We start from the raw sequence: 27,914 nt of genomic DNA on the forward strand, positions 1-27,914 counted from the left end.
GCAGAGGGAACATCATTAACAAAGCTCACAGGTAGGAAATCAATTGATGGTGTAGCCCAATATGGTATTGTAAATAAAGAAGTCTACTGAAGTGTTAAAGCAGAGGTGCACAAGGCAAATGATGAGACTGGAGTGATGGAACTTAACCAAGTATGGTGATCTCCATTGCATCCCACACTGAGAAGACTGAGCAAGAAGGGGAATGATACGTTTGGATAGGAATATCATATAAATTGCTCAGTACAAATTAAAAAATCAAGTGATAAGACTGGAAGTAGATAAAACTCTTAGGATGTGGCTTTATTTTTCCCAACATTATAGACAAGAGATGTCTAGGGAATGAAAGGAGATCAGTGGAAGTTCTAGAGATATAGATCTGAAACTTAGTCACAGCAGAAAATCCACAAAGAGTGCTGACCTAGAGGATTGGGTTTGCTTTATAATTCTGCCACATTCTATTTCAAAGCAACTCTCAACACAAGGCCAAGGGATTTTCCTGAATTGGTGTGTGAATGCACTGGGCAGCTAGGACTTCAAAGACGGTGAGCCTGAGTTTCCAGAACATCACAATTTAATGCCATCCCACCACTTAACATGCAGTAAAATAGCTCTTACTACTAAGTTCCCCCTTTCCTTGAAACTGCCAGCTGTGTTTCTCTTTAATTATATTTAAAAATAACACCTACTTTCAAAGATAACTACATTCAAGCTGCTATTATGTCTGTCTTTTGAGTCACAAAATAAAATTCTCAACATTGTAAAACTTTGCAACCCTTAAGAATTAGATCTCAAACTGCATCACAGGCTTAAGTGGCCAGAGAAGATGACATTCTATAGTTCAACATGTCCCATGTTGCTAGGCTGGCTGCTTAAATCAGTGTGTCATAAATCCTGCTTGCCAAAGGTTGTTTTTTTTCTGTGAATGTCATGGTCTCTGGAGAGGACAATCAATGTATCTAGAATGACTCCTGCATCAACTCAATGATCACCAAGCTATGCTGAAGCTTCTCAATGTAGTCAGGATCATCTTTGGCACAATATACCAGTTTATGTCGAGTATTTATAGAAACTGATTCCTTCTCTGATTGTATTAGTGTCATATTTCTTATTTGTAGTCCTCAGTGTAAGAAAGTGTTGAGAGAACAGCACCCCCACTGGCCAAACTACAGGAGAGAACAGTGATTAAAAAAAAAAGCTGGAAAATGAAAGAAAATGAAGCAAAGATTAAGAATAATACAAACTTATGAATGCAGCACCCATCCAGCACACGTGAGATCCAGGAAGGGAGGGGCAGAGCTGGCGGGGGGGTTAAGGGGCTGGTCCCCTCGCTGGACAACCACTCCCACTGGAGAGTGTTGGCTGGGATAGAGACAGACACGACTAAGCAAGGCTACAACACCTGTACGCTGCATGTGGACAAGATCAGGGCCACAGCACCAGCTGGCAGAAGCTGGCACTGGGGACTAATTCTGTCGAGTCAAATCACAGGACCACCTAAAGAGTGCATAAACCGGGACAGAGAGACCTGGGAGGGAAAAAGTGGGTTCCCCCTTCTTGGGTCACTATTCCCGTGGGAGGGCATGAAAACTAGGACGGGGGCTGGGATGGCTAGACAGAGGCACTCAACAACATCTGTGAGGGCTGGATGGTTGAGTCGATTAGATAGAACTAAGCTTTAATACCCATTGACAAGTACCAGAGCCAAATGGGATGGGGGACAGACTGGTCTTCTGCTACACAAATTGGCAAACCAGGGTAGGGGGCAGGCTTGGTGGGGGTTATTGTGGGTCGCCCCGACTAGGCTGCAGCTCCCACTGGATGATGTAAGGGCCGAACCAGACTGGACTGCAACACCCATTGGTTCCAGTGCAACTCGGGACTGAAAACAGAACCAACACAGCAATTGCAACCACCAGCTGATCAGGGTGATGGACTGTGCCGGGCCCTGTGCTTGCTAGAACATACAAGAAACTAATCTGGGAATACCTCAAAGTATCTTTGGAGATCTCCCCACTTGAACTGCTGGACTCAGAATTCTAACCAAGAAAAGACAGAAGACAGAATAGGACAATCATTCATCTCAGCTACATGTTGGCAGCGAAATATGGGACAAATGGAGACTTCATGATGGACCATATCAATCAGTGGACCACCTCATCGAGCGAAACTGGCAGTGACTCATAACTGGAGAACTATTAACTCCACTTGAGCACATATCTCAGAGCATGCCCCACATCCGGGACTTGGGGTGGGCGGGAAACCGGGTGGGGCTTCTCCCTCAATATCCCCTTTTACCTCAGATACATGATGGAAACAATATGGACATAATAGCATTGCCCACCTCCCTATCCCCCTGAACCTTTTTTTTTTTTTTCTTCTCTTTCTTGGTTTTCCTTCAACTATAGTTAACTATGTAAAGATTGTCAACAACAATACAATAAAATGGATTATAAAAAAAAAAAAAAAAAAAAAAAAGAATAATACAAACTTGAGAACCTTGGAGCATGCCCTACATCCAGGACCTGGGGTGGGTGGGAAACTGGGTGGGGCTTCTCCCTTAATACCCCCCTTTAAACATGAAGGAAACAATATGGAAATAATAGTCTTACCCACTTTCCTATAGCCCTGAACCTTTTTACCGTAATTAACTATGTAAACATTGTAAAAAATATAATAAAAAAGAAAAAACAAACAAACAAACAAAAAAGAATAATAGAAACATTATTTAACTAGGAATGCATCCAGTTTGAAGAATCCATAAATTGAACAGGTCTTGGAAGCATCAGGGAATTCTTAATTATCATCTATTTAATTCCTGTATTAGTCTTTTCAGGGAAGAATAAGTTAGAAAATTTTCCAGAAACAGTTTACTGACAGGCATCAGAATATACTTTTTGGTATGCCTCACTGACCCAAGGTATGACCATTATATATTGTTTTCTATTTATTCATGAATTTCTAAGACAATCTCAAAGCTATAACTAGTGTATAATGTACCAGAGAATGAAATTACTCTTTGTTAAGAACAAACAAAAAATCATATGCTACAATGTATGTTGCACATTTACTACACTAAAAAAGAAGCTGTATTTTCAAATCAATTTTGAAACAAATTCAGTTCAATTTGGCATGGACTACAGTGTATATAGAAATTCCTACGCATTAAATATTGTCTGGAAACAAGTGGGATATTCTGCTTGTTTAAAACATTGAAGCAAGAAAAGGATATCTTAAATAGATTCCCAATACAAAAAGATCTTTACAGAAATAATAGTGGAATGAAGTAGAACAAAACATGGGATAATTACTCAATTCACAAAGACAACATCCTTCAGTCTCACAGTTGGCATATCTACCACAGACTAGGGATGTTCAAGATAATGTGTCATAAACTCTTGACTATCACCGAGAGCCAGGTAAAAGAAACTTGACCTCCGTTAGTTAAATGGAGAGAGTCTCTCCACATTCCTCCCAAACCTGAACAGAGTGCATCCTGAGTATAACAAAGCAATCTTAGGAAATCATCAGTCAGATCACATTTTTTTTTCTGTTCCATACTAACAGGCTCTCCTTTAAAAAAGGAAGAACCAAAGCCTGTAGGAAGGTTGGCAGGTTTATTCCCACTCTTTCATCTTCAACCAAGGATCTTCCTCATGTTGGTTCAAGCTTTGTCCTTTATCTTCTTAGAATAACCCTTACATCTACTGCTAAGTCTTTGCAGCTATTGATGATGGTGTGTAAAATATCTTGTCTGTGCTTCTCTGTATGACAAACCCCTTCATTCCTTTGTCTTTCCTCATGCCTTCCTGTTCTCTGTAAACAAATCAGTAACTTCTAGTTTCCCCTACTGAATTTTCCCCCTCTTAGTACTCATTACTATGTGACATTTATATATTTTTTTCTTGCTTATTTCATTACTTCTTGTGTCTCTTCCCAAGAAATAAGTGCTGCAAAGGCAATGACTTTGCTTTATTTGCTTCATTTGTGGCAGAGTTCAGTGGATACCATGATGCAATGCCCCAGTTTTTCCCCTCTCAGCTACGGGAAGAGTTGTGTCTAGACAGCTTACAGCTGAGTCCTTTCCAGTTCTAGTCAATACTTGCAGAGATCCACCAAGCCCAACACGGATTCCCTCAGTAGGTTTGCCCACATCAATGGCAATCAACAGCTTCTGACACAGGACTTGAAAGCAGGAACTACTGCAAGAGCTGGGATGATTCCTTTACCTTATAGACTAGTTTCCTTCCTTCTTGAAGGCTAATTTCAACTGAGGACAGTTTAGAGGAGCCATTTCATTTTGAGAACTCCATATGGGCTGTGATATGGTTTTATAAAACTGTATGAATTCAAACTTTTATTTTTCCCAACCAGTTTGCTTTCCCTCCTCATATACTGATCCTAAGAACACCAACTAGTAAATTTCAAATGCTTAAAACTCAACCCTTTTCTTGGAAGCTCTCCTTAAATCGGAAACGAAGAAAATAAAAGTAGAAAGTTGATGTATCCTGTTCAGGGTCATGGGGCTTGAAGTGGTAAGCCAGGGACAAATCTACATCCACAATTCTAGAGTTTGTGATTTTAAACACTACCTATTACTGCTACGCACACAACCATACTATGTTATTCTTTAAAAGAAAACTAAAGGAAACGAAACACTTTAGAAGGAATATTTAGAGAAGAAAAAATGATATTAGGGAAAGGGGAGCAAAGAGAGAAAGTAACAGAACAGAAGACAATCATCATAGGCCATGGGTGGGAGAGTAGAATTAACTCAGCACAAAACACCTTACATTCATAGGAGTTTGAGTGCTGGGTTGAATAGAACAGATGATTCCAAAAGTAAAAGTTGAGAATAGAAAAAGATAAAAATATGTTACAATAAAACATCCCAAAATGGCTGGTTAAGATTTATGTTTTACATACACTACAAGAAAAGTAGCCTGGTTCAGTTGTTAGAAACGGTTACTATACGAGTTAGGGAAAGCTTGTAAGCTATAGTTTCCCTCTTTGCTATTTGAGAGCTGGCTTAATTATTATATCTACTGTTAGGATTGTGGGTAAGATGCTCATCCTTTCTGATCTTCCTCAGCATATCTAGAATCTGCTGGGGTGATTACAGAAGTTAAATTTATGATAGTGCTTCTTATAAACCGCACAGTATCATGCATTAGTATAGACATGCTTATAGATTAACATAAATCATATTCTGACATTGAGCAGAACTATAATAAAATCTTCCATCTATTTAAAAACAACTTCTTTCCCAAAACTTGAATCTTCCTAAAAAATACATTATAATGCATAAAATACTGCTGGAAATTTTTTTCTTTAATTATGTAGAATCACCCACAGCGTGCCTCTCTCCCATGTATTCTTTGCTGGCATTCCATGTGGATGTTCTGTTTGTAAATGTGTTTTTAAGGATAATTATTTACACACACATACACACACAGAATAACTGTTTGCTATTTTTGAATTTTAAACATTTTAATTGGTCTTCTGTCTTGTGTTACTGCAATTTTTCTGGGTGCATTTATCTTCCTTTATGGGTACTAACATCACGATCACATCCAAATCAATGTACAGTTCTGGTTATTTCTTCTAAATACTGGAAACTATACTGGATTTATAGAGTTATTATTATTCCTCCCAAAATCTTAAAGCATAGACCTACAATCGCTTACTAAAGGATTCAAAATTTTAATTAAACTCTTGAAAGAAATTATATTTTTTTCTTATAGCGAGAATAAGAAACAATGAATATAATTTTAATTTCATTTTTAATTTTTTGGGGGCTCATAGTTCTTTACATTAGTTAATCATCTTCCTTGTAAGATGTTATTCTAACTCTCTACCATTGTCTATACCTACAATGACATGATACACTTAAATAGCAGAAGGATGGACCTGTGAGTGTTGCTGAAGGACTACACTGCTGTAGTAACACAGGAGAAGATAGTGGGAGGAGGAGTAACAGGGAATACAAAAGGGGAAATCTCTGAGCCTAAGGAACTGTATCATGAAAAATAAAAAAAATTAAAAGGATGTTTTCTGTTTAGATAATAAAATAAATGAAAATCCAAACACATTGAGAACAAAAATCAAATCAGTAGCTTTAGGCAATTAAAAACCTTGTAATCTAATGTCATTTCTAACATGATAACATGTTGTTCAACTTTGTTTTCTTATGCAATTTAAACAAAATCCATATATATTACTAAGGCCAAAGTTTGTAATATTAATTTTACATTCCCAAGTGGTAATTACTCCGTCTCATTTTTATTTCTTTTTAGGGGTAATGAGAGAAAACAAGATGGTTCCATTGTATGGAATAGCAAAGATAGGATTTCAGTTGAGAGTAAGAGAGCTGTAAGCTCATTTCCAAGAACAACAGCTCTGAGCACAGCAACAAACAGGACAGTCTCTGCTTCCTCCCTCTCCTTATTGCTGGGGTAGACTCTTAGACCTTGCATGCTTGGGATACTTTACTGAATCAGTAGTTCAGCTGGGCTGTCCACAATTGATGCCCATTTGAATGGGACAGTAATATAAACGTGATGGTGAGGCATAATATGCTTCCCAATATCTGACTCTGATAATAAAGGGGGAAAGTACAACTTGGTCAGGACAGGGAATGAATGCAGCAACATAGAAGTAAAAAAGTTACTGATAATTTTGGGAATAAATATTCAGGTCTTTTATGTTTATAGTATATGTAAAATTTTATTTGTTCAAGAAAAATTTTATGTTATAAATTTCCCATCTTTGAGAATGTATATGTAATTTTCTTCAGTGCAAAGATTTGTGTTATATTCTATTCTTCATTACAGATCCAGAAATCTTGCCATGGTGCCCAGGTTATATGACATTTGTTCAAGCCAACCAAATTTTTGAATGCCACCAAATCCACATTAGACAGACAAGAACTTTTTTTAAAAGATTCTCAAGTTCTCAAGCTTCTTGCAATATTTTTTGTCCATTTTTAGCAATCCACATGATCATAATTGTGTATTTTTTAGAACGTAAACCTTTCCTGCTGTATCCAAAATGTATGAGAAGTTTGTGGTGGGCCTGTGTTGCAGAATTTAGGACACTGTTTGGGATGCCCAAACTGTATATTTGAGTGTCTCAGTTTGACTTTAATTCCATTTCCCATTCTGGCTTCATGCTAACGTAAAATTGTGGAAAAGCAAGTGATGTCTCAAGTGCTTGAGTCTCTGACAGTCATGAAGGAGAATTGTAGCGAAAGAATCTAGACTCCTGGCCTTGGTGTGGCCTAGCTTAAGGTATTGCAGGCATTTAGGGAACAAATCAAGATGGATGATCTCTCTGTCTGTGTCATTCTTTCTCTCTGTTTCAAAAATAAATGTATATAAAATAAGTATGGACATCTTAAATAATATTATATAATTTTCACAGGAAATTTTTTATTATTTAAAGCAATTTGTCAAGTGGTTTTTCCTACAACAATGCTATCATGAAACAGCTATCTGAAAATTGCATATAAAATCAGGCTTTCTTTATAATTGACATTAATTTAATTTTTATTTCTATAAATAATCCCAGTGCCCCTTTTTCCTCATGAAATATGACTATGAACACTGAATTATGCTATATATCTTCAGTTAACTTCATTTCCACAGTCATTATTGCTCAATTTCCATAAATGTTATTAAAATTTAATTGTGATTTCTGCCACATGTACAACAAAATATATTTGCAATTATTTTCATGTTTGATTTTTTTTTTATTTTAGCAATCTAGCAACAACATAAACAGTTCCTAAATATCTAAAGGAGAGTGATAGAAATTGTACATAACTTTGCCCTTATAATATCACTGAGTGATTTACAGAAATGTAGGGGTTAAAAACTATACTGTAACCACCCACACACCATTGGATTTTGAAACAAGGCTTTTCTAATGCTTTTACTTTTTTCAGTATTTGTGGTTTAAGGACGTCCATGAGTAGAAAAGAGGTTATTATCCCTCCTACACACACCCATTTTGTTACTTACAACATTACATTTGCATATCTGTGTGTGTGTGTGTGTGTGTCTGAAATATCAATCCTTATCTTTCAATAGCATTCTCGAATTTCTTGGAACTCAGTCCACATATCATCCCCCTATAGCAAAGTTCAAACCGAATTTTTTTTCCAGCAGTGAGCCTATCCAGAAAGGTAATATCATGTAGATATATTACCAACCACATGTCTGTTCCAAAACAGAATAACATAAACAAAACTAAAAGGGCAAAATCAATGTTGGTGGTGGTGGTTTCTGAACACTGAAAGGATATAGTCGTTAAAATGGGAAACACCAACTTGAAGATTTGTTTGCAGTGCTTATTACACTGCAATTACCTTTATGAATGAATACACATTAGCTGATGTTGTCAAAGGAAAAATAAGCACATTTTATGGCAAGCGTTAACCATTTTGGTAGTTTCATCTAAATTAAAAGATCAGAACTTTAAAGACTTAAAAATTCTCTGTAAAGCAAATATCAAATTCTTCACAGTCCTTTTTTATACAGCAGTTAAAAATACAACTTAGATACATTTAATGAAACATTTGCCCTTGTGCAAGTGGGTTAAGTTTAATTTACTTTTAAATAATCAGATTTAATCTTCATTGCTAATGGAATATTCACTCACTTTTCAAAATATAGGACAATTGAAAAAGTAAAAATCTACGTGTTTCTAAATTATTTTAGAGTTTTGATGTTCAATGACAATAACAATTATGGCTAATTATACATGATAAATATCTTGCAAGCAATTTTTTTATTTGAGTATTCAGATAAATGCACTAGATTTGAGAATTTCAGATAAATGCACTAGATTTGAGAATTATATTAACTTTTTCTAAAATAATAAGTTAGAAAACTAACCAGTAAGCATCTAATGTGCTTTTTGAAGATGACTCAACTGTCATATGTGGTATGAATACACTAGAAACGAGTTGAAACAATCATAAAAATAGATCACGATCACAAGTCAATCATTTTTGATGAATAAAAAATGGTTATGACCTCTTCGATATCTTCATAATGTTAACTCCGATAAGATTCAGAAATGAGCATATCCTTGGGTAGTCATGGTGAATCAAATTATAGGATTTTCACACAGCCCAATAAATATGTAAACTGAACTTGTGCATATCATTCTAGATATGGGGGTTCTTGTTTTTAAGCTCTTTTGACCTCTTTGTAATAATGAATTTAAAAGATTAAACTATCTGCATCTGAATGAAAAGTAACATATAAACTAGAAAAAAGTACTTTCATTTAAAAAAGCCTCTTCAATTTTTAATGAGTCTATACAGCTAGGAGTTATCACAATTTTACAAGTAACTATTTAAAAGACAATTCAGAATTAAATGGGTCTGTGCTCTTGTTTTTTATAAACATCTACAAAGAAGATTTTTTTAGTTTCAAATTATCAAAAGATAGTTAAAAATGGAAACTTTTTCATTTAAAATTAAAAAAATAGGGAAAGTAGTTTCCAATTGATGCATCACTTACATGATATAAAATAACTTATCAATGCCATACTTATGAGATTAAAATTATTTCCTAGAAAATCAGATTAACATAACACAATGTGAACCACAGTTTTCAATATGTAATTCATCAAAGAAGAAGTTCATTTCTTTCACTTGTATGTGTTAATAACAATGAATGAAAACAGGAAATTAGCAGCTGCAACAAAATAAATACAGCGTATTCAAGTTCATCTTTTTCTTAATATTTCAATAGTGAATTATCTACCCAAGGAGTTTTCTCTCCCTCCACCACCTCCCTTGAAAAAAAAGATTTGTTTCCACCTTCTAAACTCTTTAAAACCTCTGAGGAAAAGGCTTCTTTAGAATACTTGATTAATCATCTGTTTCAGGAGGATAGGGAAATCTAACTTTTTAAAAGAAAAAAAAACCTGTCCAAATACCAAATGGTGGCCAAAGGTCACGTAACACCGAAATATAGTCAATATTTGAGTCTTGACTCCTGCTTAGTTTCAGTTTTCATGGAGAAAAATTGTGCTACAATATGATACACTGATTACATTCACTGGATATTGTTCACTTGAATATGTTAATATTTGCATTACATGAGTCAAATTCATAAATCTTGAACTATTTCCTGAATTAGATAATATGTACATTAAAGAAATTGTCTTTCCTGGACCCAAAGCTTCTTTTCCTTACCTTTTATTGAGTCATGTATTCACAGTAAAATTTTGAGTCATGTACTTAGTTAGTTTTCACCATTAAGCCAGGCCCTAACAGAATGCATATAATTTCATTCATCGTTCTCTTATTAGTCTTAAAATTATATCTAAGTTCAGTTTTGGTTTTGGTTTGCTTTGCATGGATAAAGTGAAATTTAGCTTCCATTTCATTGAGAAAAGCTTTTGGGACATTTAAAATGAAGGTTCAATCGATAATCTTCTGTCAGTAAATATATCTGATAAAACTTCAAAAATGCTGCCTCTGTCTGATATATTTCTTCAAGCAAAATCACATAACAAAGCATATTTTATGCCAGCAAAATAACTACATATTAAATCAAACATGCCAAGATCTTATTTTCATTGACTTCAATTTTTTAACACTGTTCTGTTGTGAGCTAAAGTGTCTTCAGTTAAAATTACAAATGTCATAATGAAGACTTTTTCTACCATGATAGTTATATAAACATATGTTAATACTATCTACCAATTAAGCAAAAAAAAAGTATTTTTAAAATCACCATTTGAGCCCAATGATGAAGTCTTTGTAAGAAAGTCTTCCCATTATACATATCTGACTCAACTATAATTAACACATAAATGAAGGGTTAGGGTAAGAGTTATATTTAATCCCAAAATTTGCACAGTACACAAATTTACTTAATAAGAACATGATTTTTTTGTTTTATTTCTTCTGAAAATGTAAATGTGAATTTGTTTTAGATATCTGTAATGGAAAATAAATAGCAAAATATCTATAATAATATCACAAACATAAGTCTAACAGAAAAAAGTCATGTCTTACCTCCGTCTCCAGATCCTGATCCTGCATCTGGTAAGGAAAAGTGAAAGAATTTACATTGATTTTAAACCATATGAAAAAATAGAACTTCTTGAAGTTAAAGTTTGCTTTATCACTTTAATACTACAATACCTTTGTGAAAATTACTGCTATATAACCTAATAATCTATTTGAGTTTAGTCACACATATTATGTTTGTCCACTGATTTTGATTCTTCAAACTCATGAAAATGTTTTTTTTTCTGGCTTCAGAAAAATTCATAAAACTTGACTATACAAATCACTTGACCAAAAAGATAGTATGATGTCAATGACAATCAGTAAACTTTAGAAGCCAAAATAATTATTAATCTGTCAAAGTTCTAATTAAGCCTTATATTCTTACAAATTGCATATGAATAAAGAGAAAACAGCTTAGAACGAATATCTTTTCATGCAATACTCTTAACAAATCTTAAAATTATGGATGATTCTATCTGCAACTGAATGATCATTTTCACTTTTGAAATCATAGATGATCTTAACTCTTGCCTTTGTGCTTGAAATTGTATACACATTAAATAATACTGTCTGGAAAAAAAGAGCCCTTTCTTCACTTCTGACTCCAAGCATCCAAATAACTTACTGAAGTTGTCAATTCCAAGAACTAAGATCCCAGTAATAGACTTCTAATTGGAGTCATATTCACTGAGTTTCCAGTTGCTTCCACCTATTTGTTGCATACATAATTTCCTTCTGTCCTCCTGCTGTTTTGCATTCTGAATGTCTTTGTTATGTATTTTCATGATAATGTTGAGAAATAAGACTAATATTTGTATTATGTGTTTGAATACCTATCATATCACATTGAAAACTCAACTAGGTTCCAAGACTTGTACCGAATCATATCAATTAGTGTCTGATCTTTTACTCCAATTAAAGTGGGAAAAAAATCTTACATTTGCTAGATATTGTATTGAGACAAACAGTCATGGTAAAAAGGTGTTAATACAGCAGTTGCGATGTGCTAGGGCATCAGTATCTGGCGGTGGAATGACTGGATTCGAGTATGGCTCCGCTTCCAGTTCCAGAGAATGAGCACCCTGGGCCCCTGCCACTTTGTGGGGGACACAAATCGAGTTGCAGGCTGGTTTTTATTTGACCCAGACTCAGATGTTTCAGGTGTTTGGGGAGTGAACTGCAATAGATGGAAGTTCTCTTTCTTTCCTCGCTTTCAAATGAATAAAAAAGAAAGACATTTTTAACACAATCCATAGCAGGTAGACATGGAAGAAAGGCTGCTTCTCCAACAGTCTTCTTGCTATCATGTTGTGGCATTAGCACTGTTATTAAGCAGTTTTGTGGAGACTCACATCAGTTGGACTCAGTGTCTAACACTGTATTCCATCGGAATGTCAAGTCATTAACTTTTAATCTGACTAGGCATGTCTTTGGGCCAACACATTGTTTCTTTAAAGGCAAGTTAAGTTGTAACACAATTAATAATAATCATAATAATAAAACTCTTCTTAGAAAGTGTAGAACCAAACAGGTATTTAAATCTTATGACTTGACATTTTAATGATAATGCTCATGTTTGTAATAGGAGGGAATTTCTGCTAATTTTGAACTGATAATAAACAGCCACAAGGCCATGACTTTTGGACACAGCAGTGCTTGAATGAATAATGTTTGTTAAATTTAGTATATGAAAAACTTCACAATGAAACCATTTGTTTTGTGTCAGTTGACTTGAAAGCATAATTTAGTATTGCTAATGATCAGTAGGGACAGAATTAGAAGTTATTATAGTAAAAATACATTCTACTTTCCCTTGAATGTATATAATTTCTCTTTTCATTTTTTTTACAATCATGAACTTCTTTTAGTCAATGACAATTCATTGCTCATCATTCTAGTTACATGCATTTACAAGGAAATTTAAAAACTCTTGGGGTCTCACTTCCAAAAACTGTGTTCCTTGAATAATATAGATAATGCCATTCCACCTTTATTAACTTCTTTCTTCTCTATTCCAACAACAGTAATGCTTACTACATTGGGATATATTTGGAGACTTAAGACTCAATAACATTTTCTAAATGTGTGAACACTGTTTAGAACATAAAATCGCAATTGCAAAGAGAACATATTACCTAATCATTATTGATTTTATAACAAGTTTATATCAGTGAGAAAGAATCAAGGAAAAATGACAACAGTATTTCAGTTTGTGATACCTATGCAAGTTTCCAAAATTTCATAATCCTTGGGAAAACTTATGTTCAATTTTATCCAAATTAAATAGCTAGGAAAGAAAGAAATAATATATTGGAAAAGTGATGGCATAAGTCCATGTCATCATTATGAAACAGCTCTGGGAGCTTTAATGTATTTCTACTGTAAGATGAATCATCTTGGCAAATTTAGAGATAAATAGCCTACTATGATCCTATTAATTATATATAAACACCAAAGAAAAGAAAGGACCATGTTGTTGGACCTGAATCTGGGCTTAATTTTGTTTATTACAAGACGAAGAGTTAAATCAACAGAGAGAACACTGAGTAGACTTCCCAGAAGGATACCATTTTCTGGATGGTGACAACACAACAGCAAAAGCATTTGCAATTCCAATTAAATATGATAAACATAAAATTAATTCTTCTATTGCCTTTTATTGTAAGTTATCAGAAATTAGCACCTCTACTCGGTGTCAAGTAGCTTTAAAATAAAAATGGAAAGACTATGAGGAAAGGAATGAAAATCCCCCAGAGATTAAAAGTCAGAACCCCAATTTATTTACAGTCAGACCTATTTAGTCAAAATTGCCTTGATCTGTGCATGATTATTCAGATCAAAAACCTTTTACAGTCACACATCATTGGAAGAGGTATTCAGCAAGATTGGCTTACTAATTAAATCCTGTACAGATCTAAGAGTATAAATGAGGTAAGGACTGATTATTCAATTGTGATTAGATTTTCTTCTTGGCTAAGAATTTATTTTCCTGGTATAACCAGCACATCACGAACTATAATGGAAAGAATAAAATGACTCAGAAGTATGTGCTGACAAAGACTTGAGGTTGGCAAGCATGAAGGGGAGACTTTTCTACCAACCGTCATTTGCCACAACCACATAATCTGGTCTTTTTGTTCTGATATTGTCTGCTGATTCTCCTTTGGTTATTTTGAAAGAAGGACACATATCCTTTATATTCCTGAATAAACAAAACCTTTTGTTAACATTCTGTAATATTTGACTACAGTCTTTACAGTTTCTGCCAAGTACTATATTTTTCATCCTATTGATCCTGAAGTGTTACTTCTCATTTTTTGTTGTTTAGGTATCACTGAGTATTTTTTCGTAATTGGTTTGCTCCTTGTCTTTCATCCTATGTTTTCACCTTCACAAGAATAACAAGTTGGTTCTTTCCCTTTCCCACCAGGGAGTACTGCCCAGCAACTCTCACATACTGCTATCACTTTTGTTCATCACTTCTCACTCACAGACCAACAACTCTAACAAATAAGAAGTGGAACACCAATCCAGCTTGCATCCCCACCACTCTCCCAGAAATGACACTCATTCTGAGGCAAAGATTACTTAGAAACCAAAGCCAAAACCAAAAAAGACACTGTTCAGGAGAAATGATACTATTCTCTTCTGCTAATTTTTAGTTATTTTGGTAGAATATCAACAATTAGTAGCAACCAATAGGCTGAAGGAAATCCTTTGTAAAAGATGAGCGTTTTCTCTTTGCCCATTTTCCAGCCTTTTCCAGTCACTAACTACTTCACTTTAAAAATAAAAAATAAAAGTCTGCAAAAAAGCAGCATCTGTTATCTAAAAGATACGCTTGAATAACATAAACTTTTCTGGATGCAATTCCTTCATTCTCAATTTTTGAATGATGTATGTATCAGTATTTTCCCTGAATATATATCATTCATATTCTCAAAAAAATGTATCTTTATAGAAACACACTTACTTGCTATGGTGAACAACTATCATGCGACACTAAGATTACTTTAATATAAATGATTTTGATCTATAAAATTCAGGCTGAAATCTCAGGTCTATGTTTAAACTTTGTTTCATCAAGCTGAGCTTTATTATATATATATATATATATATAAATATATATATATATATATGTGTGTGTGTGTGTTTTCTAACAACAATTCTTAAATTTTTACAGCTGTAGTAAACAAAGGAACTAATCTGAAAAGCATAGGTGGCCACCTTTCCATCTCAGTTTCGTGGTACACTATAATCCAGAATGTACGTACAATCCCAGGTTAACTGTATCGGGATAGATGCCATCAGAAATTATATCCACCACCAATGTTTTTAGTGTGCTAAATGGTGACAAGAGCATTTTACCAGTTGCAAAAGTTAATTTTTAACTTTTGAATTGAATGCCTAGGGACCAGCATGGTGGCACAACAGACTATTCTTCTATTCTGTAATGACAGCATCTCATATGGGCATTGGTTCCTGTTTTGGCTGCTCCACTTCCTGACCCAGCTCCCTCTTATGGCCTAGGAAAGCAGCACACGATGGTCCACATCCTTGGGACTGTGCACTCAGTGTGGGAGACCTGGAAGAAGCTGTCGACTCCTAGCTGAATCACTTAGCCTGGCCATTGTGGTCATTTGGAGAGTGAACCCTGTCTCTCTCCATAATATCTGCTTTTCAAATAAAAAATAAATCTAAAAACTGAATTCTGCAAAACTGTCTTTTAGTAAATTATGCCATGTTTGAAATAACAGATAAACTTTATTCACACATAGATTGGTATATTTGGTATTTGGGTAGTCAATTGAGAGTGCTAATCATATTTGACTTTCATACATCTATCATCACATCATTAAATAGCATATATTTAAATTAACTAAACACCTTATGGTAGACTTCTCTTTATTTGTGCACTGGTTTGAGATAAAAAAGACCAAAAATAATGCATGATTTGTACAAAAGAAAAAAAGGGATATTTAATTATTATATGGCTTGAATAATTTATTTTCAAATAACAGTAAATACAATACATGATTTTTAAACTTAGAACCAGTTAATACGGTTTTAGGAAAATATCACATATATACCTGTGGCACATGATCCTTCGGACACCACAAGAATCTCACTCTGCTGTTTGCATGCAGCCTGTCTCAGGTAACATTCATTCTGGTAGCTCTCCCCATTGGAGCCACACACAGGCACGTAGTCACTGTTGCACTGGGTAACAAAGACAGAAGCCTATGGTTAGCACTGGTGTCTTATCCTTCTGACATTCTGAATAATTATAATTTACAAAAGCAAGCACACTTGCCTTCATTTTCAGTTATTCCCTTGCTATCTCAAGTCTTTGATCTTGTTAGGGCATCATTTAATGGTACACAAAAGGACTGTTAAATAACTCGTCAGTCATTTGACTTAGGTGGGGGGAGCAAAGATTATCTAAATTCACAAATTCCCACCAAAGTAACTGGGAAGACAGCATGACAAAGATACAGCACTAAATATGTCAGTATATTTAATATTGTTTTCTGGCATATAATACAGATAACATACCAAAATCCTCAAAGTATGTCATAGTACTGAAAGCATTCCAAATGAGGTAGTGTCTATGTTCGGAGAAGTGTGTAGTTGGAATGTCAAAAATCCAGTTATTTCTTTATTGTCTCATCTATTTAACTTGAATCATTGTAAATTTTCAAATATTCAAAAAGATCAGATATGGATGTTTACAACGTTGCAGGGCAACTACTGAACTATATGTTACCTTTACTGACTATTCCTAAGTATGACTTTTAATATATAGTTCATAAAGAGGAAAGTTAATTTTCAAAAATCTCATTGCAAAAGCTTATACATTTTACAGTCGAAATTAAGCAACCTAGAGGGTATAATCATAACATAATCACACTCTAAGGCATTAGATATACTTGGCTGTGTCCTACACCTGCTAATTACACCAGGGATGTGATTATCTCATTATTACTACTACTGATGCACTTCATTGTTTAATTATCATCAATGTAATGATCAAGATTATTATTCGTAACTGCTTGCCTATGCCAGAAAATAAGGGAGGAAGATTACGAAAACAGAAACATGTGAAAACTTTGAAAATGCTCCTATGATTTACTATTAATTAAAATATTTGGATTTTCACATGCTGGAAATGATAACATGCACAAAATGAATCAACAATTTGTCACATTATTGGTCTATAGATAATATTTAGAAAAGTTTAAACATATGTTAGAATCTGAAACTTTATCATAAATTTCAAATCTGGATTTAAGAGAAAAAATAGTCTATTCTTGAGACAGTGGCGGCAGTTAAACACCCCCTTGGAATGCCTGCAGTGCCAGGGTTGAACACCAGTCCCACTTTTGTTTCCTACTTCTGGCTGGTGCTCACCCTGGGAAGCAGCAGTGATGGCTCAAGCACTGGGGTCCTTGCCATCTGCCAGGGAAACCTAGAAGTTCGAGTTACTGGCTTTGATCTAGAGTCTTGTAGACACTTTGAAAAATGTAACTATCAACAGGGTAATGATCTGATTTGGAAAACCTGAGATTTCCATCTTTACAAATGTCCTCTGTATTTTCTTCCACACAGTATTGTACTTTCTTCTTCACAATCTCCTATTTAATCTTCATACTTTTTAAACAAGTTATTTGAAAGATACAGAAAGAGGGAGCACCCAGTTGGGGACTCACTCCTGACATATCTGTAATATCTGGGGAGGTGCTGTGGCTGAAGCTCTCAGCAGGGAGTTAAATTTAGGTTCCCTAAATGCGTGACAGAGACTCAATCACTTTAACTATCACCATTTCCTCCCATGGCTCACATTAGCAGAACCCTGGAATCAGGAGTGGGAACTGTGATTCAAGTACAGGTGCTCTGAACGGGACACAAGCATCCTAAATGCTGGACAAATTCCAGCCCTAACACTTGGTTTTCAACTAGATAGTTTAATAATAATAAGCTTTATCATCCTACTGAGTTATAAATATAGTCAATTTTCTTTTAATTAAAATCTTACAGTCTTTCATCTATTATTATATAACTGAAATATAAAATCTTGCTAATTGTGCTTTATAATTCTCCAAATAGTTAATTCGCATACTGTAACACTCATATTAGGATGACCAAACCTGCTTACAAGATGATTTGACATTTATTTTTTAAAAAAATCTTTATTTCCATCATTTACAAAATAGACATTCTGGATGCCCTTCCTTTCCACAATTTCACTGTTGGCTTCCTGATGTGGTCTACTTGTGTGGTTAGAACTTCCTGAAAATGTTTCATTGATCTTTAACTCATTAGACAGCACATGAGTGATCAAGGAATACCTGTGTAAAGGCTGCCTTCCACTAGCCCTACCAACATTTTTAACTTATATCTGAAAACTGAGCTATAGAATGGCTTAGCATCTCCATTCCTACTCAAACAAGAAGGCAATTACAAAGTGTATGAACAGAGTGCTATTTTCAAATGAGCCGTACTGCCAAGACGCAACAAACAAATGTGACTGGTGCTCATGTCATCAATGATGATGGAAAGATGCTTGATAAATGTGCTGCATTTGGAACTGGAAACTGGAGAATATCAGTAAGACTGATGGGAACTTAATGACAATACAATGATTTCTAAGCAAATGTGAGAAAGATCAGAAAGAAAGAAACAAATGGTGACATCATGGTCAAAAGACCAGCTGACCCCCTCAGACGAGGGCGTGGGTGGCTGGACTGATTATCTTTTTACACTTAGCCTCTAGACATCTTTTAATCTATATTTCTAATTGTGATTACAATATTTAGTGTATGGAGTACTGGGGTCCACATTTTGTCCCCTCCAATCCCTAAACTTTCTGCTTGTTTTTTTCAGCTACTTCTGTAGATTATTCAAATGTAGAGTCAATGGGTTGGGAGTGGAGATTGGGAAGTATCTGTTATCTTTGTCAAGTGCTATTACACAATACTGAGATGCATCTTAAAATATCGAATAAACTGATGAAGTGTTCATATGCTGCTTTGAAGCATGCAGCAGGCTAAATGCGAACAGTGCTACAAACAGAGTTGCCAAGTTTCATGCATAAGCCAAAAGGGAGATTTGTAGAGCTGAAAGTAGCTTAACTGCAGATTATCACCAAGATGTTTTTGGCCCTTAGTACCATGACTTGCTCTCATTAATATGAATCACAGAAGGAGGAAACATGGTCTAAATCATTAAAGTGGGAAATTATATTTCTCTCACTGTCTTAAAGTAGAATCTTTTGTATATTATTAAACAACTAAATACTAAACACATTTATAGCATCATTCTCAATTACCTGAGACATTCATTCAATTGATGAGATCATGGTTGAAAACATGCAATGTTTGCCAAAAGAAATGTAAATTATCCTTCATTCACTGTATTTTCACTAACAATCATCATCTACCAGTAGCACCCAACTATGATATTTCTAAAATCAGAAGACAAAGCTAAATAGGATAACTCTTAAGTGTGAACATTGACAAACCACTGCATTATAATACACCAAATTATCAGAAGCAATTTCAACTGGTAATCACGAAACCACTCAGCTTCATACAATAGTACAGACTCCAATGTTGAGTGGCCTGCCAAAGGCCACATAGTTGGCTGGTGAGAGAGGATCAAGACCAGATGGTTAGATCCATAGATGAATGTGTTGTACAAACTTCCTCTCAGGCTAAAAAATGACTCTATTTTTTTCTTAAGATGCTTTAAAAATCTTAAATTTATTTTCTAAATATGTATTTTTTTTCAAAAGAATAACCTTGTTCCAAAATTTCCCTATTGCTTAAGAAATAAGCTATGCACTACACTAGGGGATTCAATAACTTGACACACTAAAATAGATGGAATTCATTTTTACTACAAATGAATAAACATGTATGAGTTTTTGCTGTGATTTATTGCTTGTTTGGTTAATAGGGGCTTTTTTGGCTGAGATTTCAGCATCTAGAAGCTATGGATGACTTATGTTTTATATATTGTCAGCGCCTTCCACAGAATCTGGCATGTAGAAGTTGTTCAACAGATGTTAAGTGAATTCAGTTATAGTCCCAGTTGTCAAAGCTCAGGAAGGATGGCTTGGGGTGTGCTATATTTCTTTTCCAAGAAGCAAGAGATAAAAATCTTGCATGTGTTCCAATCGTTTGACAATTCCCTAAGTATCTAACTTCTCTATGACCACATTTCCTCATGTAAGAATTTTATGGTTTTAAGAGTAAACAGGACTCTGACAATGGCAGAAGTTTCCATGAATTCCTGCGATTTAAGAATACAGAGTTTATCTGCCACTCTGTTTCTTTGGATGCTTGCTTTAGACTTACTGTGTAGTTGCTATAAGTAAACTCAAACTAGCCCCCACACACAAAGGTCAACATTCTGTAGTTGAAAGTGTCCAGATAGAAGTCAGGAAGATGAGACAGAGCTCTGAGAAGAGTGCAGCACATGACCTGTAATTCCCTGTGTGGTTCTCCTTCCCACCAAGCCAGCACCGAACAGGGCAGAGGTGAGCTGTTTCCATCAAGACCTATCCAGATGGTCTATCAAGACCTATTACAGATTCAAGAACCAAATTAACGCTCATTCTTTAAGCCATTAATACTGGGCAATTTGTTACACAACCATAATAAATGGGACTTTGCTGGTCTAAAGCATGACTTGTTACATGAAAATATTTTGTACTTCAATTAGTGTCTCAAAAACATAAGCATTTATTTTTTAAATAACTTGAGAAATGGACTTATTTACTTGAAGTGAGTGTGACAGAATTTGTGGGTGAGAGAAACAGAGAGAGAGAGAGAGAGAGAGAGAGAGAGTCCCTATCTTCTAGTTTAATTTCCAATGACCCCAACAACCAGGGCTAGAGCAGCCTAAAATTCATAGTCAGAAACTCTCAGGTCTCTCCCACGGGTTGCAGCGATCCAAGAGTTTGGAACATAAACTGCTGCTTCCCAGGTCCATTGGTAAAAAGTTGGATTAGAAGTAGAGTAGCTGGACCTGGCGGGTAGGCCTGGTGGCTAAAACCCTCACCTTGCATGCATCAGGACCCCATATGGTGACAGTTCGTATCCCAGCTGTTCCAGTTCTCTTCCAGCTCCCTACTTGTGGCCTGGGAAATCAATGGAGAACAGCCCAAAGCCTTGGGATCCTGCACCTGTGTGGGAGACTAGGAAGGAGCTCCTGGCTCCAGGCTTCAGACTGGCTCAGTTTCAGCCACTGAGACTGCTTGGGGAATGAACCAGCATACAGAAGATCTTTCTGTCTCTCCTTCTCTCTGCAATTCTGAGTTTCTAATACAAGTAAATAAATCTTTTTTTTAAAAAAAAGAAGTGGAGCAGCTGGTACTCAAATCAAGCATGCAAATAAGAAATATCATGGTTTTCAAGTGGTTGCACAATCTACCTCATCAAAACTCTGGCCCCCAAGTATCTACATTTTAAAGTGTTATTGATCTCTCTATGGCCAGTGCTATCTATGCATTACTACATGCTGTCTTCTTCCCTTCTCCTACCTTCCCTCCCGCCTCTATTCTTTCATCTAAAAGATATTATCCATTCATCCTTTTACTGTTTCTTAATGTTTATACTCCCAATAGATTTGCCAGAGCAAATAGCCTCATTTGGCACACAGAAAGGAACATGGGGTGCATGTAATAGTGTGCCATTTAGGAGTTCATATTATCACGCAACAAGTGTTTGTTTCTGCTGAGTATCTCTTATTCAAAATAGTTGGGAAAATAAGTTATTTTCAAATTTGGAATAGTGCAATAGACTTTGTTGGTTGAACACTTCTAACCACAAAATATGCAATACAAGGTTCTCCGAACTCTGAAACATTTTGAGCACCCAAGTGTGTGCGTGTGTGAAACAGACAAGGAAAGAGAGAGACAAGAATCAGATTTCAGAGCATTACAGATTTTGGGCTTTTTGATTGTGGATGCAAAATCTGTACCAAATCTGTGTGGTTGTTATTAAGAATTGTCTATTATAAGTGAATACTTTTACTGTCACTGATACTTCCAATTGCATGTCTAATTATGTTGATTAGCACAACTGGATTTGGTGTTCTAAGACCTTGGTTCTTACCCCAGAATGAGCACTTAGTGGAAAATACTTGTATTTATGAGTCTTAATTCTCTCATCTTTAAAGGAGTAGAAAATATTTATCAAACAAATAATAAGTTGAGGATACAAATTGATTTATTTTAAATCATTTCAAAGATACACACATATTCCTTTTAATAGATGATAATCATCCAAGCTGCAAAGCATCTTTGACTCTACATATACTTAGAAATTTCTCCCTTAGATTGGTGTCTCAGACAAAAAGACTATCATCTACTTCCTATTTTAAATGAAAAGATTCATATTTATATCTTAAGATGCAGGGAGAATAAAAGTTCTTGAGACTTAAAGGAAAGTATATTTTTCAGGACATATCCCTTTTTGTCAGACACAAAATAAAACAAAACCCACAAAAAATAATAATAATAAAAAACCCTCAAATTCAAATGAGAGTATTGGGAAATGGCTGACTCAATATGTTCTTAACGTAAACTATTCTATTACTGCTGATATGATTCATATGTTTTCTATGGTTTTTATTATAATTTAGTCAGTCATAACTAACAGCAATACCAATCCAGTAGTAAGTTTAAAACGCTTCTATGTCTACAGTAAGTACATAGGTATTTTAACTTCCTTCAGAACTTGTATTTCATTCAAGTGTTTTTAAAATTAACTACAAAATAAATAGCTGGAAGAAAGGGAAAACTAAAGTTTCTTTGCTGATAAAAATTTACTAAAACCCTCTGTAGAAACTGAAAACTTAATACCATCCCTTTATATTAAAAAATGCACCTTAATTTAGTTGAAATCCCTCACTTAAAGTTCTATCAATTTCTTCATTCTCTTGGTCAGATTTTAGAATCAAGAGTTTTCCATTTGAAAACTGCCCTTTCTTATTCAGTTTATACTGTTTATGAATTCACTTTTTGTACACACTCTTCACTATAAAGAAAAGAAAATATATGAAAATTACTCACTTAAGAAGTAAATTAATTTCCCCAAATCTGGTAGCCTTTAATTTACTAATTTATTCAACTATTTTTTCTTCATAGTTAACATTTGTGGAGAGTATGAAACGAATTCTCATGCTCTAACTCTCCTATGTAGTTCCTTGAAAGAACATAATTACATTGTTCAGTGTGGCTGGAGACCTTAGAAGTTGATGTCATGTGCATACTAAATATGTATGCATATATTACTAATAGTATACTATGATTTTGAAGACTTGGTTAATCAAAGGGATATTTACCAGACAGGAAGTGGTACACTTTACAAGTATCTGTTACTTGATTGGATTTGTTAGAAAGAAGAAAATAATGACCAAATAGCTTGTAGTTTATATAAAATGTCACTCAAATTATAAGAAGTTAGTTAAAAAGAACTTTTTGGAATGTGAAATCAAAATATAAATTCATATTTAAATGGTATGAAAAACTTGAAATGCATACATATTAGGGAGTCTTAAAAACTTTATGAAAGAGGGCCCGGTGGCGTGGCTTAGTGGCTAAGGTCCTCACCTCGAACGCCCCGGGATCCCATATGGGCGCCGGTTCTAATCCCAGCAGCTCCACTTCCCATCCAGCTCCCTGCCTGTGGCCTGGGAAGGCAGTTGAAGACCGCCCAATGCCTTGGGACCCTGCACCCAGATGGGAGACCCGGAAGAGGTTCCAGGTTCCCGGCTTTGGAATGGCGCAGCACTGGCCGTCGTTGTCACTTGGGGAGTGAATCATCAGACGGAAGATCTTCCTCTCTGTCTCTCCTCCTCTCTGTATATCTTTGCAATAAAATAAATAAATCTTTAAAACAAAAATTTTATGAAAGCATGTATTCTACAGAAATTGTGCATGGATTTCAAAATGTCTTGTGATAGCATACTACTTTTAATTCTATTTTCAATTTAACTATTTGAATCATATTGCTGTTTAACTGCAAATATCCTCATGAGCCTCACTGGAAAGTTGAACTCAATCTAAAATATTTAAATTTCAACGATTCTAAACATTACATATTAAATTATGTTTATGGACTTGAATTTGAGATAGATAATTTTATTACCCTAAATGAAATACTTTCTTTCTCTTTAACTGATTGGTTCTCTTCCTTCATATTTCCAGTCTTTTATTCTCACAATTTTAGAAAACCTTTGACTGATTCATACATATAGCTTTGTTATGTTTCCATTTCCTCATTGACTTGTCAGCATTGCTCTGTATTTTTTAAGTAGCTCAATTTATACTGGTCTAACTTTAGAAAGTCATTAAGGAAGTTGCTTGGATAGTGTGCACATATATACATATATATGGGTGTATATATCCTGTAATTTAATTATCGGGTTGATTATATGGCAATTTACTTACCAAAGCGTGGGACTTTACCCGTAAAAATGAGTGACTTAGCATATCCAAGTTACAATAAAGCTTTTAATGTCAACATAAATAAAAAGAAATAAATGGTTAATTAGATAATCCCTAAAGGTCCATACATGATACTGCTAATTACACTCAATGGTTCAATACAGCATACTAATAAAGTAAGAATGTACATGATTACACAAACATTTTGAAAGGAAAGAATGGCTTACAACTAACATGATGGAATCCCTTGTTATATAATAACACTAAAGGCTCTATGTTTAATAGATAGTAATAAACCAGTTTTGATGATATCAGCACTGCAAACTTTCTTTTTCAATTATTAAAGACTTTTTTAAAAAACAAGGATAGGTGCATCTTTATAACTTCCAAAAAATATTTTGTGGTTCTGTATGCGCTCTTTGGGTTTCTTAGAGATTCCATTCTAACTCAATATGTTACCCATGAAAAGTTGACATGTATTAATATGGTCCGTAATTTCTAAATTAGTACAGTCGTTATGATGTTACATTAATAAGGAGTTTGTTTCAAAACTTAAACAGATTACTTGGATAATAAAAGCAAGACCATCAAAATAAAGCTAAGTAAGATTAAAAAAAACACAAAAGATGAGAGCTCCAATCAAAAAGAATAAAAACACAAAGCCACATGTTTTACTCATCAACTATTTTGACCATCATTAATTTTCAGTTTATCTATAAAATATATGCAAGAAGGGTCAAAGAAACACGACTTTGCTTTGATTTCACAAAAGCACAATCTGAAGATTTCTACCACCAGTGACATTTGCTACTATGATATACATATTTCTCCAGAAAGCATATGTTTTTTTAGTCTTAAGTTGGTTCTCCTGCCCAGTACTTTTGCTTGGTGCCAGCTTTCCTCTTAGTTGCATACTTATAAATTTCCAAACGATCAGTTCTAAAGGGATAGGCCTGCTTTGTGCTCTCACGTTTAATTAGAAAATGCAAATACAAGACTTCTTACCTTGAACTGACAGACGCAAGTCACAGTGTCTCCAATTCTCAAACATTCTCCATCAAATTTACAGGTATTGGTGTCACAGAGGAAGAGATCATTTTCTCTATCATCATAACCTCAAATTTGAAGAGAATGTTCCAGTCATTAAAACTGTCACAAATTATGACAAAAAGCAAGCACTATTGAAGCTTTGAAAGAATTGCTCTTAATTTTAATTTCCAATCACAGCTATACTTCAAGGTCATACTCTACAGATAACCTCAAAACCTAGTTAAGTGATCAATATTCATTTCCATTTTTCTCAGTTCTTTTCCAGTCAATTCTCCTTTAGTATCCATTTTTGACAGTGTTATTTTATCTTATCTTTGGCTGACATTAAAAGTGGTGAATGAAGGTTTGACGCTTGCTTGCTGGTTTCCTCGTGTTTTGTTCATTAAGTGGACTATGTTTATGACCCCAAAACTCCACATATTAGAAAAGAGTCGGTGATGGTCTCTGGCATTTTGGCATTTTCTCATCTTTATTGTTCTTCTTCTTTAAGGTCTGTAATAACCCCTTCTTTGGAATTTCTCCAGACAAAGAGGAAACAAAGACTCGATAATAAAGATAAACAGGCTCGATGTTTTCTGCAATGGTCTGCCTGGCTCAAATGAAGATTGATCATCTCTAAGTTAACAGAGGAAGGAGGAGGGTGCCAAGTTCTTGACACTTTGCCTGAAAAGGGGGTTTGCTGTTTTTATTTCCTGGAGATCCTTTAAGCTATCTTGCTAATAATGAGTTCTGATTACCAATTTCAATTTTGCAGTTCAATTGGTTACTTCGTACAGCAATATTACTGCTAAGGAAAGTAAATCAGTCATGTTGTACTGCAGAATCACCAACATTTCAAACCATTCACTTTATAGGTTATTCACTGTTCTTATAATAAATTACCCCCCAAAAGCAGTTTGGCCATTGCAAAATGGAACTCATTCTGTCAAAAATAACATACATGTATGCATGAACCCAGAATAAGTTAAAGAAACATTTTCAGAGTGATAAAAACGCCAAAATTAGAAACCGCCTCAAACATAACAGAGTCAGTTTATGCACTTGAATTCAGATTGCAAATCTCAACTTCCATTTTTTAAAACAATATATCAACTAAAATGCTGTTTAATATTTTTTCTCTTGGAATTCACTTTAGTGATACCTCAGTACTGTAACTTATGGTTGGTGATCCTCTCTCGAAAGTTACATATGTACTGGCTTGTGTACACTCCCAAAACGCTACTTTATTCGGATCCAGAATTGACTATAGCAGAATTATATTTTCAGGAGATGAAAAATTACATCTACACTTGCAAAACCTAGAACAGACGTGGAGGACAATACCAAGATGTTTTGTAACAGGAGTCTATACCGCCAGTGGGATCATCCCAGGATTCCGCCCTATGGACTACAGACTGGTGTCCTGAAATGCGAAACCAGCGAGCGAACGAATGCAGACTCTCATCCCCCGGCCGTATTAATTAGGAGGCTTCAGAAAAGCAAAACCTGCCAAGATCTCCAGTTCAAAATCTGAAGGGACCAGAGCGAGCACGAAGAAAGCCTGACCCACTCCACAGAAGCCTGTCCAAAAATGGAGGAGTCAGCGCCCATCCAGGTGGCTTCCAACCTCCACCCGGCTGCTCTGGAGCCTGGCCAGCCTCAGACATTCTGCCCAGGGCCTGGGGAACCTGCGAGGGGTTCCCTCCCAACTTCTTTTCACATGTAAGATCAGGCAAAGAGAGAGAGGTTATGTTTTGGCTGCTAAAACGGTGGTGGGCAGCTGAAGGGGAGGTAGGAGGGGGAGGGGGAGAGAGGGAGAGAGGGAGAGAAGGAGGGAGGGGAGAGAGAGGGAGAGAGAGAGAGAGAGAGAGAGAGAGAGAGAGAGAGAGAGAGAGAGAGAGAGAGGAGAGATTGGTTCTCTTTCCCTTCAATCCCAGCTCTTTTAGATTCTGTGACCTCCTCTTGAATGCGAGACCAGTTTACGCTCAATGGCACTTTTGCCAGGAACCAGCGATTCCGCTGCAGTCACCATTTGATTTATTGCTTTCTCACTCGTTCTTTCGCATAAAGTTATTTCTCGTTCATCCTAGCCAGACTTGTTTTTTTTCTTTAGTGATGGGAAAGGTTCCCATTTAGTGCTTGCCCTAGAATTGGTGTTCTTTATCAGGGAACCCAGAACACATCTCCTTGGCTATGTCTCAAATCCTTGCAGCTCTAAAGAAAGTACACGCGTGCAAATAGACCTTCTTAACACCTGCACTTTCTGCCCATCCCAAAAACCTGCTCCTTGCCCAGCGTCCACTCGGGCACAATTTCACCTGGTCCTCTGGGTGGAATTCGGTCGTCTCGAGGTTTTGGGAGGTGGGGGCTTTTGAGGGGTAGGGGTTAGGGAAACCC

The 27,914-nt window shown here is 35.4% G+C and overlaps 1 protein-coding gene across 2 annotated transcripts in view; it reads right to left on the bottom strand.

The window, feature by feature from the left end:
- Positions 1-27,914, bottom strand: part of TMEFF2 (transmembrane protein with EGF like and two follistatin like domains 2) — a 255,318-nt gene that overhangs the window by 226,774 nt on the left and 630 nt on the right. For both annotated transcript variants that reach the window (XM_058664238.1, XM_058664239.1), the window contains exons 2-4: positions 25,494-25,603; positions 16,123-16,252; positions 11,036-11,062 (exon numbers count right to left, since the gene is read on the bottom strand). In XM_058664238.1, the coding sequence (XP_058520221.1) occupies positions 11,036-11,062; positions 16,123-16,252; positions 25,494-25,603 (267 nt within the window). The remainder of the gene's footprint in view (positions 1-11,035; positions 11,063-16,122; positions 16,253-25,493; positions 25,604-27,914) is intronic.

This window comes from Ochotona princeps, chromosome 5 (genome assembly GCF_030435755.1).
Source record: "Ochotona princeps isolate mOchPri1 chromosome 5, mOchPri1.hap1, whole genome shotgun sequence".
In the NCBI taxonomy this organism is placed as follows: Eukaryota; Metazoa; Chordata; class Mammalia; order Lagomorpha; family Ochotonidae; genus Ochotona; species Ochotona princeps.